Genomic DNA, 16,120 nt, shown 5'->3' with positions numbered 1-16,120 from the left:
GGGGGGGGATTTTTGTCCTCCAGTGTTGAGCCTTCAGTGCTGTGCTATGAGTGGTATTCTGCGGAGAAAAACGCTCCAGCGCGCTTCTCTTCCCTCTTTCTGCATTCCTGGGATACCTTTCCCTCATTTCTACAGGAAAACAGCATTTAGAGCAGGATTATCATTAAAAACTATCCCTGCAGCTTTAGACTAAAACTGCAAAGATTTCAGGTTTGTTGTCCTGGTAGCTCGTCACAACACAGTCGACGTGGAGCGCGTGAAGGAAGGCGACGAAGTTTTCACACGATCGACTCAAGCAAAAATGAAACGGATTATTATTAGTAGCAAGTGCGTCCACGATTATTCCCACCAGTGGTTATGTATTTATATCAGCCTGCCGCAGTGCTTTCTCATAGGTCCTTTGGGAGGCAGCCTATCCAGTCAAAATAACGACAGAAATGTATCGCTCCTTGATTTAGTGATAGGTTTCACTCCTTTCCCCTAGCTACACTCACAGCTCCGCAGATAGACAACTGTCTCCAGATCCCTGGAGGAAGGAAAGCATGTGGCTAAAGGGGGTTTCATGGCGTGAGAAAGTTTGGGAAGCTTCCAGTGCCTCTTCATATCGTGAATGACATGTCAACCTTCGTATATAACCAGGTGGATATTATTCCCGCCCTGTGTAATGTGTGTTTACAACGACGTCTTCATTTTCATGCTGAATATTTCACAACAACTGACTGAGTTTGAAGCTTAAAGGGGGGGAAAGAGCGCACTCTCATCCGACAAACGCGAAACGATGTCAGTGAGACACAACTTCATGTTAGCAGTACATACCTCCTTCAAGCGCCACTTTGGTATCTTCCAGTATGATAATATCCACGCGGAAAAAAACAACAACCAAAACAAGATAAATAACCCACAGAGACACAAAACAAAAAGCCACGGTTACACGGCGTTGTACGAGGGAAGACAATAGTAGCAGAGCCTTCGGGACAAACTTGTTTGTAGGCTAAACGAGGAAGAGGAGGAGGAGAAGGAGGGAGGGAGGGAGGGAGGGAGGAGGGCAGGAATGCCTGGAATGATGGAATTCAGTTGCTAGCAGGTGGTGAAAGTGAGGCGTGCTGATTGGCTGATTGGAGGACTGAAGCGATGATATCAGCATATATTATGATAAGTAACCATTGCGTCACATCGTCTGAAGGTTAGGCTGCTGTCACCGTGTTTACTAGGCCTACTAATGGAGCTGGTGAAAGATTTAGTAGGTGATTAAGGAGAGCTCCCGCCCTTAACAGCTCCTTTAAAAGTGCCTTTGAGCAAAGCACTTAACCATCAACTTTTCTGTTTGTTTGACACACGTTGTTATTAAAGGTCCATTAAATAGATTGTATTCAAGTTTACACATTCACCACACCGAATAAGTCCCCTGCCTAGTATTTTGCAAGCAGTACGCTATATCATAATTTAATAAATGAGAGATAACACACTATGATATAGCCTGGTTGGGCACAGCAGCTATAGCTTACAGTAATTTCTAGGTCTATTCATGTAATATAAATATACAAAGTTTGTTTCTAATACATTAATACACAGTTACATATACTTACAACTACATTTGTAGTGTAATAACTATGCAACTCTATCACCGTGTATGCAGCATTTTATGTTGTAGCTGGTTTCAGTAAAGCAGATTTTTGCTCCTTTATATAATGTCAGGTAGTTATAGGTAATCATTTTACTAAATTATCGTCTGTTTTTGTATATAAAATCTTAAAATGCAAAGTGGTTCACAACTATAGCAGTCATAAAAATGTAGCTGAGTACAAAGTTCCCTCTGAACTACAGTGGAGTGAAAGTGTAAATGTATGTACCGTAGTTATTTTTCATTACAATAGTTGTTGGTTGTTGATGAACTGTGTGATTGCACAAATGTTGAACTGAATCACGTGAATGAAAGGCTGTGCGGTCAGCAAACTGCCCTAAAGTACATAGAGATTATAACAAATAAAAAATTTAAAAAAACAGTGTGTGAATCATTAGTGACAGAGGAGTACACAACAAGTATGTTTATGTGCTTTATGTACTTTAATGTGGCAATGTTCAATGAATAATGTTTAAAAGGCCTTCTAGGGACGGGCATTAGAAACTAGCATTAGCTATAAATGTTGCGATAATGTACACTGGAGACTTGTTGCAGAAATGTCTGTCACAGCATCTGTCCCTATTCAAATAAACATGAAATGAAAAAAACAAATCATACAAGGTCATGTGAGTTTACCTTGAGATGATCATATGTCTATAACTGAATTCATTGTCAAGTATGACTCATGATAGTGGCCAATAGAAAGGTGAATAACAAAGACAAGTGGCAGTACCAGGAAGTTACCGGTCATTTCACAATTGACTGCATTATGATGGAATGAAGGACCAGTATATACAGTATTTAGGACAGCACGGGCTACATTCAAATGCATACTTTTTGAATATTTCTTATTGTAATAAAATGGTAAATGAAAGAAAAAATGATATGATTAACCTTATTTTTAATGGCCAAATTCTACATTCATTTTTTGTTAGTCCTTTCCGCTTTGTTATGCTGCTTTATTGGAGCTGAAATGTTTGACTTTGCAATAAAATCACAGGAGTAAATCACTAACTTTAATGATGGCTTTGATCCATTTTGGCATCCCAGTGCGTCACGCCACTGAGCCAATATGCCCAACACCAGCTGAAACTCAATGCAATGCACTAATAGGTAATATTAATGAAATACACCTGTGCTTTTCCTGCTATAATATCAAAATCTTGGCAGAGAAAAAGGCCAATGAACATGATAATTATTGATGGATATCATATTTAGCTTTTTAAAATTTTAAAGTAATAAAATATAAGAATAACGTACTCACAATCAAGTTTGCTCTTCAATAATCCCTTGCACTTAAACAATGGGAAAAAAAGTCATGCAAATGAAAATTGAAAATTTGTATTAAACCCAATTTGTGTAATTGAATTAGACTAAAGCAAGTATTAAAGACCTCCAGTTCTCTTATTATGACATGCTGATAAAAATAAGTTACAAGTAACAGAGAGATAAACTTAACAATGAGGAACATTTTTATCATGAAATCAATTTGATTAAATCTTTTATTTTATGAATACCGACATAAAGATTGTACAAACAGCAAGACTGCCGGTAAAATGATTTTAAAGAGATAAACGAATTGAGATCTTTGGCAAGCTAAGAGGGGAATAAAGTGTGTGTGTGTGTGTGTGTGTGTGTGTGTGTGTGTGTGTGTGTGTGTGACATGTAACGCCAGTCCACATCAGAAGAGAGTTGAATAAAGCCCCCTCTCAGCACAAAGGACAAAACTACCCACAGAAATATCATTCTCAATCTCTTAGCTGCCTGTCATCTGACCGTTCACAAAGAAAATGCAAACATCTAACATAATTCGCATAATTAAAAAGATGACAGAAGACAGCAAAGTCTTTTCTTGACTACACTTGTGGTACTTGATGCATGCTGTGCTCGCGCTGATTTAGTGTTGTGGCTCCAGAGGTAGCAATTCAGCAGCTCCCCAGTCACTGTAGTCGTTATGCCGAAAGGTCCGATCCATAGTACCATTAAATGTCAGCCGTAATTCAGTCAGGCTCGTTAAATGTCAACCTCTTTTCTACAACTTTCATGAAACGCATGATAAAGGGCAGTTGTACAGTAGTGACGGTTATACACTATTCAAACACAGACTGCTCAGTGATTCCATTCATAGAGGCTATGCAGTGATATAACCACAGGGAAGTGTGTGGTTCTTCCAGCCACAGTTTGTCAGAGAAAAATCAAGGATGGACATTGATTTTCTGGCTGACAGGTTACAGAGAAAGTTGTCTGGTCAACAAACAGGCTCAGGACATCTGTGAGACAGACGGCTTCCTCCTCCAACCCTTCCACATCTTCATCAGTTTCTTGGTGCTGTATGACACTGTCTTCCACATGCCTGGGGAGGACCAGGACACAGAGCGCACTGAATATTAAGAAACACATTCAAAGAACACTATTACTACAATAAAACTGTTAATAATAGAGTTGGGCAGTATCCAGATTTTAATACCGTCAAACCTTCTCCCAATTTTACAGGTACAACAACACAGACAGTCTTCCGCCTCACACCTCATCACACACGCACACACAAACCCACATACACACATACACACCCCGTCCCTATCCCTGCCCCCCCCTCCAAACTGACTGCCTCGGGGACCTTCTTTTTGTTCTCTCACCTTCCTGCCCCAGTCACCTCAAAAAATCCCTTCATGTGACCACATGTACTGTGTGTTGTCCTGTGCATTATCCTTGTGTTTTGTGTTTCTTGTATTGTATTCTTGTTTTCTCTTTTTCATGCTGTATCAGGTGCTGGTAACTTTAATTTCCTTGCGGGAGTCATCCCAAAGGGATTAATAAAGCTAAATCTCAATCTAAGTCTAAGTCTTATTGCCGTGACTAAGTATTACCGTGACTAATTAAAAATTATGACGTAAGGCTCAGATGGCGCCACCAATCTATTGGCTAGTGCCTACACTGTTCAGAAACTGAATACCAAACACTAATACTGAAACACCTCTCCCTTCTCATTAGGTCAGAACCCGAAATGCTGCCAAACTGCAGTAGTTGTGTTCTTCTTTGAGACCAGGTCGCTCAGTGCACAACTTGCCATCTTTCCCCCTCTCTCTCACTCTCTCTCACTTCCACACTGTCACATGATGACAACCACACATAAGCATTTTTAGACATTAAATAAATTATATTTAAAATTTAATCCTTGTCTCCTGTATAAGTGCATTGCATTTTTTTAATGACTACGACTAATGATTACATTGCTATTTTTAGGACCCCACAGTATACCATATTACCGCCCAACCCTAGTTAATACACAGTTTTAAGATTTGAGAGTACACTTCTGATCTACATCAGTAAGTATAAAAATTACAGCCACCAACCAGTTAGCTTAGCTCAGCACAAGACTGGAAACAGCGGGAAACAGCTAGCCTGACTATTTCCAAAGGTAACAGAATCCACCTTCCAGCACCTAACCCTGAACTAAACACCCTATAAAACCACAAATTGTCACATTTACATGTACATGCTTTGTACAAACCAAACAAGTCCAATAAAACATGTTAATTAGTGAGCTTTAGGTGCTGGTAGGCTAATTTTGTTACTTTTGGACAGAGCCAGGCTAGCTGTTACCAGTCTTTATGCTATGCTATGCTATGCTATGCTAAGAGGATGTTGCTCTAAAGTTAGCATATAGACGTGAGAGTAGTATCAATCTTCTTTAACTCAGCAAGACAGCATATTTCCCCAAAATGTCAAACTATTCCTTTAACAAAGCCGAAGCACCAGACCAGCCTTTACTAACAAATCCTGACAATGTATTATGTATGATTTTCCCCAAAAAACATCAAACAAAGAAGAAACGGGTACTTACCAGCTGTAGCAATGCCTTTGATACTCTGTGTTATACTGGAGGATTTCACAATAGATGAAATACCTGAGGAGGAACAAAGACAAGCTCAAACATGCAACTATACTACAACTAATTTGTCATCACTCTGAAATATGATGTTATGATATGCTACTTATGGGTAGAGGCCATTTAATCACATGATTCATATCAACACAATTTCAACAAAAGTAACAATTAAGAATAAATTGTTTGCAAATCCCTCTATCCATCCCTTGGCTATGGATAACATCTCAAATAATGAATCAGCTTAATTACCTTCAACATGGCAGTAAACCATCTATACGCTCAAACTGTCCTTTAAAATAGTACTGATCAATCTAACAAGAGTGTTACAAATAAGTGTTACATATTCTTCTATTCAAATGCGACACTGTATCTCAGAGAGCACTAGGACAATGTAGAATACTTTTGGAGGAATGTGTTCCAGTATTTAAAATTGCATTTATTGGTCTAAAATTTGAAAGTGACAACAAACTGCAACATCTGCTACACTACAGGTCTGATTTTGATACAGGTCTGACATCTTGGAACTGATGGGCCTTAGGTGCAAAAGGGATGACATGTTTATTTGATTTACGAGTTGTTAATTTGATTTACTAGGTGTTAAGTGTTTTCTATCAATCCACACATTAATTCTGTTTTGACAATATATTAGCTTTGTTAATATGTTGATGTAATGGATCCGTAACATTGAATTTCAATTCAATAAACATTATTCATTTGGAGCATTATCCTACCTTATTTTATATTCACCACACCCACGATATCTAATTACTTTTCCCGGTCCATCGGTCCCTTTTTCTCTGCCTGCCTCTCCCCTCTATTCTACAGCCCATAACCCGTTCTTTAACCCGAACCTTGTTGTACGACAGCTCCACAGTCTGGGTCCTGAGCAACCTGCAGTAGAATCTCCTCCACGTCTCGGTTTTTCCCGGGAGGATCGACCAGCTTTGTGATCCTTTGCTGGAGGGTTCGAGGCAAAGCCATCAGCTGGATAAACTGCCCCTCTGGGCTTTTGTCAACCTGCAGGCACACAAACAAGAATAAATAAATACATACAGTAGACTGAATACCAGCAGCACAACTATTATGCATTGTTATTAGGAACCCGTATAAATGCATCTCAAGACAAAAAAAAATGATTACAGTGGGTCAGATGATGTTGTTTTTAAAACCTAAAAATTTAAAAACACAAATCACAGCCTTGCAATGAGTAAAAAAATATTTAGTCAATGCATTGACATGGCGTACAATAATGTACAAGGGCACAAGTGTATTTCCTATTTGCAAGCCCTGCAGTACACAATTCCCCAAAGCGTTGTGTACCGCAAAATGTGTTACTCACACACATAAAACACTCCTAACCACACATTCCGGTTATTCCAGGATGGTGTGATGAGTAGTTCCTTGGCATAACAGGGAGTGGTGGAAACATCTAATAATAATAATATATATAAAAAAAAAAAAAAATTAAAACCTTGCACCCATAAAAATGGAGAGGAATATGTATTATGCTATTCAATATTAAAACATGAAAAATGCACACATTTCCCATGTTGCACATGTTAATACTGTATGTAATGCAGGTAACAGGACAGAGTGCCAGGTCAGTCACACCCCATTTAGAGTTTACTACCAGGGCTGTGAGCACACTGCGTACTATTCAGGTCAAATCTGTGTTTAAAAATCTGTTTGCCAGTTTCACTGTAAGATGCATGTCACATAGATAATATATTTCTTAAAAGGCAGTAAAAGTAAGAATGTTATGGTAGTAATGACAATCCATATGTTTATTGGGAATATTTCTGTCACTGTTGTTATGTAAGAATCAGATGTATATTTTTTTCAAAGATTGTTTTTTGGGCATTTTTAGGCCATTTTTAGACGTCCGCTGCGTCGAGGAGAAAATCTCTATATATGGGCTCTACCGGGCGAGCTAACCCGGGCGCCCAATTTCAGATGTATTTGTTCAACTTCGTAGTTGGAATCTCAGTTTACGAAGCAGGAAACCTTTTAAATCTACAAACTTTGCATCTGAGGAATGAAACTCAAGAGCAGTTTGTCACATTGATCCCAAAGGATTTTTTTTCTGCCCACAGGTATTGAAAGAGGAGCGACGAGGTACAACTGCAGAACCAGCACACAATGTACTCTTGTGTTGCTCACGTATCAAGTGAGATACTAAAGGGCCATGTTTTACCTCAAGTTTTCCTTGTTGAGGTTTGTACACCACTTGAGGGCAGTCCCGTAAAATGTTGCTGTACAGAATCCGGAAGTGTTGAATGTTGTCTTTGACGATATTTGCTACCTTGGATTTATCTTCTCCGATCACCATTCTAAAATCCCCTGAAGAGGCACAGACAAAATGTAATGTATAGGCTTTGCAGTTTTATCTTTGCTGTAGTAAGATGCAATGAGATAACCCTTTATTGATCCTCAGAGGGGAAATTCAGGTGTTGCAGCAGCCAAGGACACAATAGTACCATAGTACCAACAGTTCATTCTGAGATATTAAACTCCGAATGGCGTTCAGTTACCAGTCTAAAATGTTTAGCAATGATACAACACTCATTTTGTAATTATTCCTGACTTTCCCTTTTGCAGATCGGGAACCTAAATGGTAACACTCCCCTTCTCATCCCATTCTTAGCATGTACATCTTTGTAGGGTTCAACAGGAATTTATTTGCTTCTCTTTCACGTCACTACATCTGTACAAATCAACCATCTCAGTTATACGTCTTGAGACACTAGAACCATCAGTCTTATTACTTTCATTCATACACCAGACAACTAACTCAGAACCCTACTGATTACCAATAGTGTCCATGTTGGATCGCACTGTACTTACGTTAGTATTCAAAGTGTTTGAACTACACAGGCCAGATAATTATTACATTATTGTAGGGCTGGGCACCGAACATCGATACTTTTATAAAGGCCCCGTGAGTCACGATAAAGTAGTTACAGATCTGCTTACAGTTTTTCAAAACTTCATGCAGACGGGTGAGGCGAGACAAGCAGGCACAACAGTGGTCTCTACGCCCTGGTGATTGACTGACAGGCTAAGGTTGTAAGGCAAGGCAACTTTAACAAGGCAATTACATTACATTACTTTGCACTTAAGTTAGTTCTCCATTAGTTCAATATTGACAACAGGGGAGTCACCAAGTTTATTGTTAAAGGTTTGTGTCATTATGCAATTTGCACTAAAAAATCTTTGTTGTTTACATTCCTTTGCATTTTAGTTCAATATTAGCCTGTACACAATGTAATTTGTTTATTTATTTACGATTTATAATATGTTCATGTTGTGGATAAAAGGTTTCTCTTTTTTTGTTAATTTTGGCCAAGAGTATCTGACTGGTGCACCCCTATCCAAAAGCACAACCAGTTTTATTAATGTTACTCTGAGTGAGCAGTGTTACCAGAATTCTTTTTATAATTTTGATAACTGTTTTGATTTACAATGAAGATGGAAACTAAGTTTTGTGTTTAATGTATTTTTGTTGCTGTTGAAATGGATTTTAAAACAAAAAAGTAATGTTAAGGAACCGGCATCAAAACCGAGGTATCGAAATTGGCACTGGATCAAAAGATGTTGAACGATGTCCAGCCCTACTCGTTTGTGAGTGTGTGTCTTTGGCTTTTGTAGTTGTGCAGGTGTGTTACCAGCATAAGAAAGACCAGCTATCTGCAGGAAGAGGTCTTCCTCAGTGAAGCTCTCTGGCAGCATGAGGAAGGAGGCTATCACAGCACTCTTCAGGTTGGCCACCAGCGCAGCACGGAGCTTTCCATTCTCATTCTGCACCATCATTTTCACCTGTGTGAGCACACACAAAAACATGCAGGGAGACGCGTAAGCATGGATGGAAAACCTGAAGATTTAACTGAATGGTGTTATTTACATTCCACTGTTTCAACATATTTCAAATAACTTTGTCCAAATATAGTAAAGCATTTGACTGCTTTGAAAATAAATAGTTCAATTAATAAATGTACAATAAAAAAAAAGTACTGACTGGTTTGTGAAGGCGTCCAGCAACATACATGGTCTTCCAGTGCATCAGGTCATCTATGAGAGACTCTGTACTAATCACACCATATTTGATTATCTATGAAGGAGAGAAGAAGGTTATTAAAGTATGTGGGTAATAAAGTTAATAGTAGCAACACAAAACAATAAAACTAATTTAAATAAAGTTCTAAGAGCCAGAAGTGAATTACTGTTTTCAGATTCTTTTTTTTCTCAAAAGAATCAAGCTGTTCCATTTGCGCTCCCACTAAAGGCCTGGAGAACTTCCGTTGTTAATCTGGATGCAGCGTTTTTTGTAGCATTTGTTTTCAGGGTTTGTGTGTTTTTGTTTTGCACTGTTTCTGTTTTTGCAGCGTGTTTATGTATTTGGTTGTGTTGTGTGTATTTGCAGCGCGTTCGCTGAATGCTGCGCATGTGTTGTCAAATTACTGAATTTGTTTGTGTTTTTTGTTTATTTGCATGTGTTTGCTAAAGTTGCAGGGTGTTTGCCCCTGTTGGCCACCACAGTAAATATTCCACCAAAACAAGTTCCTTCCCGAGACTATTTTGCAGAGCCACAGTTGCTGCGTCGGGAGCTTAGCGCCGAACAAGACGATTGTGATTGGTTAAAAGAAATACCCAACACACAGCGTTTTTTTCTCCTATCCTGTAATGCATCTATGGTGTAGCCAGACTATCAGACCACTAACAAGAGTGACTTCCTGTGAGAAGTAAACACAGCCATCTATGACCGCTTAAGAAACACATGAGGAGATTTCAGTATAAAGTTAAAACTGGGCCGCTTTATTACAAAAACAAAAAGTAGTCATGGTGGACAAGCAAAAGTTCCTGCTGAAATCCATCCATCCATCCATCCATCCATCCATCTCCATCCATCTCCATCCATCTCCATCCGGTGTTGGGTTGCAGGGGGAGGAGCGCCAGCAGAAAAATGAAAACAAGTTATTTACCCTGTCCTCCACAGGGACCAGCGTGTTGTAGTATACAGAAGCGCCGTGTTCATTTTGTACAGAGCTGATCATCGTGGGCCCCAGTAGCTTGAGGATGGAGTAGTGTTTGCGATTTTGCAGCAGATTCATGGTGTGCCACGTCACTGGGTCATCCACCGCAAACACAAAGTCCAGCATGTTCTTCTGTATAGAACATATAAAAAGGTAATCACATTTTATACTCCAATAAATTAGGATACAGCCGCTTTAAATTCAAACATTCTGAATGTTTTTTTTTTTATCAACTTTCGCTGGAATCATATTGGGATGTTTTAATCACATTGTGTAATAAAATTCTGTTGTCCAAATAAATGAAACTGGTTAGATTGTACTAAAAAAAAAAGGACAAACTAAATTACTGAATGAGTTATTGTTACACAAGAGTTTTGTAATAGGGAGGAGCAGCTCATGGCACTGAAAACAATTTAATTATTTTATTTAGGATTTTTGGAATAGATATTTGGGAGATCGGTATTTGGAATACTGTAATGCACATTGTATTTATATCAGAACAAATATGAATAAAGCAATATTTATATTAAACACCAATATTATAGTGATATTGATGTAAAATATTTATACTCCTAGAGATACTGATTTCATTACTTCAACCACATTGCCTATAGGACTAACTCTAGCTTTTAATAAAACGCATTTTTGTGTATGAGGCTGAGAAACTACAAACCCCTGGAACATTGGTGAGTATGTACAGGAAACAGAGCATGATGATGAATAGATCCTTAGTCTGATTTTATTTAGTCTAAAAAGTCTATAACGTTACAACATTGTCACCGTGCCGTGTTGTGCAGTTAACTACAGTGCATGTGAAGTCATGGCACAGTTTGTGAACTAGGCAGGGTCACTTACGTCCATTTGACCTTGGTTTGTCCCGTGTTGTTTGAAAACGCCAGATCCATAGGCAAAAGCTAAACTGATGTCCTGAGGAAACTGTGATAAAATCCGTCTATAAAGCACGCTGGTGTTGTGCAAAGCTGGAAGAGTCATTTTGAACTAAGTTAGCTACGGCAGCTTTCCAGCAACAGCACGTTATAGGCGGAATAACCGACTAAGTAAAGGAATAAACGAAGTTTCAGCCGCATAAAATAAGAGATACATTTCAGACTAAGAGGTTCAGTGCCACTAAACACGAACGCAGTCACTGAGTCGCACTACAATCACCCGTTTATAGTTTAAATACGTCTATCAGGTCAGTTTGGGGCTGTCTAAGTCAGTTGGATAGAAGCTGCAGCTTGACAGTCGACTAAAACTTACGTCACAGAGTGCGCTGCGGGCTGGAGGCTCACGGGAAATCGAGTCAGAGATGGAAGGTAAGCAAACGGAAGCGCTAAAATGCCATTAAACAGCCAAAATAACGACGAATGTGCGAGTTATTTTGCACGTAGGTACTACTATGATTGAATACAGTTTTGAAATGTGAACTGGGCAACACACTACAGCATTTTAGTACTCTTAAATTAAATTTGAACAGCTCTAAATTTAGCCAGCAGAGGGTGGTTTTCGACCAAGTGTAGCTAGCTAACGTTATATTAGGTGGCAATGAGGTAATGCTGATTTGTATGATATAGATATAACCATTTTTCTATATCTATGGGTATAGCTATCTATCGTTTAATATGGATGGTTGTGTACACACCTCATTATCTACCTGCAATTGCAACAGTCGTTGTCTGCTGTAAAAGTTAGTGTGAAAAAGGGAAATGATTAACAAATAAATTACATGTAGTTTTCACTGACTTTATTTAAAGCCCATATAAATAAAAACATGTTTATTTCCTTGTCTTTTGACGTAATGCATTTAATAAGTTAATAATAATTGTGAGAGTATTTAAATACACAACGATATATTTTTTATATGGTGTCTGAAGTTTTTTTTGCACAAAGCAAAGTAGCCACATGTGAAGTAGGCTACTAACCCGAACAATCATAAACAGCCTGTTTTTGTTTGGGCTGGTCAAATAGGTTATTTGTTTCTGTCTACAAGATTTATTTTTGGTGTTTAAATTCATATTGCATTACACATCTTGTAAAAAGAAATCAATGAGATGATAACAGTTATTGCTCCTGTCAGGATCCTGTCACATTTTGGCAGCAGTGTTTTTGGGCTTGAACTGCTGAAGATCTAAAATAAGTCCTATGACAGCAAAAACATGCATTTAAACCTGCAATTTCTATTTTTTGCTAGCTTAAAAACTTGCTTTGCTTAAAACATAATACCTGCTTAAAATCAAAAGACACTAGCACATCTGTGAAAGTGGGATTAATCTTGAGTGTGAGATCATGTGAAAATATTACTGCAGCAGTAAAAGCCAAAGGGCTTCTGAGGCCATCATCAGTCTTCTTCCTATGGGCCCACTGCCCAGATCTATTTGAATGAATTAATATTGAATGTAGACTCATGATATGTCAGCGATATGTCTGCAGCCCATTATAGGATTGTCAAGAGTAGGACAAATATTATCTTGGTAATTGCCTTGAGCCATTTATTCAGCCAAATGAATATTGATAAGGTCCCTAAATCCTGACTAACTAGCTCACTCACTATGTGAAAGTGCCTTAATTTAGGAAAACTGAAGCGCCAGTGAATACTTTCTTTTTCATTTGTTCACCATAAAATTGTATTAATGCTTACAGGCTACATTAGCCCATATATGCTTTCTGCTTGCCTCTAGCTATTTTATCCTGTGTTTTAGAATCAGTGCTGCTGTATTAACTTGATAATCTATATTATCATCCTCATAGTATTTATTTTGTTATGTATTTTCAAGGTGAATACAGTCTTAATTCAGTTATAGTTTTGGAGCAGGTTCTTGTGAAGTAACATATTGAAAGGTAAACTAAAATGGCTGATTAAAGCCTCATTAACTCATTTTATTTATTTATTTGCTTGCCACTCGGGGACATCATTAGTGCTTAACATAATGCTGGCATATCATGTTATTAAGTTATTAGGTGGATACGAGGGATAGGTTAGAAAACATTTGGAGTCGTGTTTATGGCAACTCAACAAACGTACTGTAAGTCCATTATTTACTCTCCTGTTAGTTCTGGTTTGGTCTCCGCTACTTAGCGACTACGTTCACCAGATAGCGGCTAACTTAAGGCTGATAAAGTTGCAGGCTGTAAAACCTCAACAGAAAACTGAGGGGAACTGCAGAGGTGGGTTATAATTTTCTATGAGCAATAGGTGTGTTGTAAAAAGTTGATTCAATGCGATTCTTATTTTCTAAGATTCTGAATTTACTTTAAAAAGTCTATTTCTTAAACTTTATTTTCCACAAAATTACCCAGGTATTGCTTTTCTGATATCAGACTAAATAGTTATGGTACAGTAGAAGGTGGCAGCAATTAGGCCTGCATTATTAATCAATATTCTTAGATTATTTTTTATATATATATATATATATATATATATAGAGAGAGAGAGAGAGAGAGAGAGAGAGAGAGAGAGAGAGAGAGAGAGAGAGAGAGAGAGAGAGAGAGTTTTAAAGCACTCCAAGCGCTGCAATGTGCTCCCTTCTCTTCATTGAGATCTCTCTGTTTACAGGCTTTTGGTGATGCACAATGAGCTATAGGTGCCAAAACAATCTATGTTTGTTACTGCCAATTTCATTTGTTTTGTCACAGTTCATGTGTGCAACAAGCATTACACGTCGTGAGAAAGAAATTGTGGCAGAGAATTGTGATATGTTTGTCTAGGCCTCAGACTAACAGGACTCAGCGTTTTATATTGGGATCACTCCTGTGGGGATATTACTAAACTACTCATGCTTTGATTTATTTGCTTATTTACATCCTTAGCTTGGCAGCTCCGACATAAATGTTACTCGCTGTGGCATTGCTCCCTCACTTGGGTGAGAGAGCAAGAGAAGTGACAGCAATTTTAAAACACATTGTCTTCAAATTGTTATTTGATATATTGGTATTGTAAAAATCTCTGTTATAGACACTTTTGTTGTTGTATGTGAAAATGAAGGACTAAAATATCTGAAGTTTAAAACATTTTCAGTGTTGCCAATACTTTCCAGCAGTAAACCTATTCAGGTACAGGGATATGGGATTAACACAGGCACTGTGGCAAAGAATAATAATATTAAGAATAATAGGAGTTTTCACTGATTTCACAGTTTTTTTAGTCTTTAAGGCTGAGTCCACCACCTGTCTACTTTTGTAAAGCTTGTAAAGCAACAGCAAACTGGTTGCAAGTAGACAGCAACAAAGGCTTGTTAATATGTATTGCTTACCACTGTGATAGTTCTGCCATCACACCTTAATCTTTTCTCACAGTGTTTGTGTGGGCCAGTGTGAAAAGGAAAAGTGAAGTGACTGGAATGAAAGAGAAGGTTGCCTTTTGTAACTTTTTGTATGGAACAAGAACAACTAGCCTAATTAAAATGAATCAATGTCAGGGGTGATTGCACATTTGATTTTCTAATTTGAAGTAATTTGGCCAATGTTTCCACCCCTTGAATTAGTCTGAAAGTGGCACATGATTTACATTTTACAGTACCCCTCCTTGAGTTTGAGTGGTCACATCAGGAACAGTTAGTGTGGATGTGAGTAGCTATAATGGTATGGCTTGGCAAAGACCCAGACTGCAGTTAACTGTTTGAACATGAATCAGTCAGTGTCTTAGTGTTCATGAATTTCAGCAAGCATATTATAATAAAAATACAAGAAGAGGAATACAGATTATAGTGAATGGCGCAAATCCTCTGAAGCACTTTAAAGCTCATCTGATAGTGACGCACGAGCCCTGATGTGTGCGACTACAAACACAAATACAAACATGTACACGCATGCCTTGCCTAGGGTAATCTATTCAGCTTTTGCACGCCTGTTGCCATGGAGATTGCCATTGCTACCCATGCCTAGTGATGGTAAGTGAAAAGAAAATACACACACACACACACGAACACACACACACCTCTTTAGAAGCACAATTGCTCCAGGCCCCCACAAGTCAAACCGAAGAATCTGCTTTTATCCTACTCCACTAAAGGGTTACAGTGTCACTGAGCAGAGAGTAAGCCAGTAATACATAATAATATGGGAGTCAGAAGCAGAGCTGAAATGCACTTTTGAGACAAAGGGTATCTTATAATATCTTTGTTGACTCTAAGACTTTAAGAATTTATACACTTTATGTCGGGTCAATGGCTGGTTAATCTTAATTTTGCTTACAGCAATATATTTTGAGCCTGGGACCTCTTCATAATAGCAGTGACAACATCAAAGTTAACATGATATTTTAAAGGGACAGTTCACTCCAAAATCCAAAAATACATATTTCCTCTTACCTGTAGTTGCATGATTGTTTAATGGTGCTATCTCTGTTGTGTTTAACATATTTGCTGTCCAAAAAAATCTTAATCAACCTGGTTCCAATTGATCATGAGAATTTTGAGATAGATTATTGCCATCATCGCTTGTCTTTTATTTGTTTATAATGTTATATTAAATAGCACGGACCGGTGATATATTAAAGGTCCCATGACATGGTGATCTTCAGATGCTTATATGTAGACCTTAGTGGTCCCCTAATACCATATCTGAAGTCTCTTTCCCAAAATT

General features: G+C 38.2%; 2 protein-coding genes across 3 annotated transcripts in view; both read right to left on the bottom strand.

Moving 5' to 3' along the window:
- Window positions 1-1,011, bottom strand: part of vgll4b (vestigial-like family member 4b) — a 39,682-nt gene extending 38,671 nt beyond the window's left edge. Inside the window, exon 1 of the mRNA XM_032512815.1 lies at window positions 817-1,011. The gene's annotated coding sequence lies outside the window, so the exon portion shown is untranslated. The remainder of the gene's footprint in view (window positions 1-816) is intronic.
- Window positions 1,012-2,951: 1,940 nt separating this feature from the next.
- The window catches only part of tamm41 (TAM41 mitochondrial translocator assembly and maintenance homolog), a 13,685-nt gene continuing 516 nt past the window's right edge, over window positions 2,952-16,120 (bottom strand). Inside the window, exons 1-8 of one of the 2 annotated variants that reach the window (XM_032512811.1) lie at window positions 11,396-11,790; window positions 10,490-10,672; window positions 9,526-9,618; window positions 9,176-9,326; window positions 7,705-7,850; window positions 6,362-6,527; window positions 5,466-5,528; window positions 2,952-3,974 (exon numbers count right to left, since the gene is read on the bottom strand). In XM_032512811.1, the coding sequence (XP_032368702.1) occupies window positions 3,883-3,974; window positions 5,466-5,528; window positions 6,362-6,527; window positions 7,705-7,850; window positions 9,176-9,326; window positions 9,526-9,618; window positions 10,490-10,672; window positions 11,396-11,533 (1,032 nt within the window). In that variant the 5' untranslated portion in view covers window positions 11,534-11,790 and the 3' untranslated portion in view covers window positions 2,952-3,882. Of the gene's footprint in view, window positions 3,975-5,465; window positions 5,529-6,361; window positions 6,528-7,704; window positions 7,851-9,175; window positions 9,327-9,525; window positions 9,619-10,489; window positions 10,673-11,395; window positions 11,791-16,120 lie in introns of those variants that run through there. The other variant, XM_032512812.1, reaches the window with a different exon arrangement.

Source organism: Etheostoma spectabile, chromosome 4 (genome assembly GCF_008692095.1).
Source record: "Etheostoma spectabile isolate EspeVRDwgs_2016 chromosome 4, UIUC_Espe_1.0, whole genome shotgun sequence".
In the NCBI taxonomy this organism is placed as follows: Eukaryota; Metazoa; Chordata; class Actinopteri; order Perciformes; family Percidae; genus Etheostoma; species Etheostoma spectabile.
This window is presented reverse-complemented; position numbering and strand designations above follow the sequence as displayed.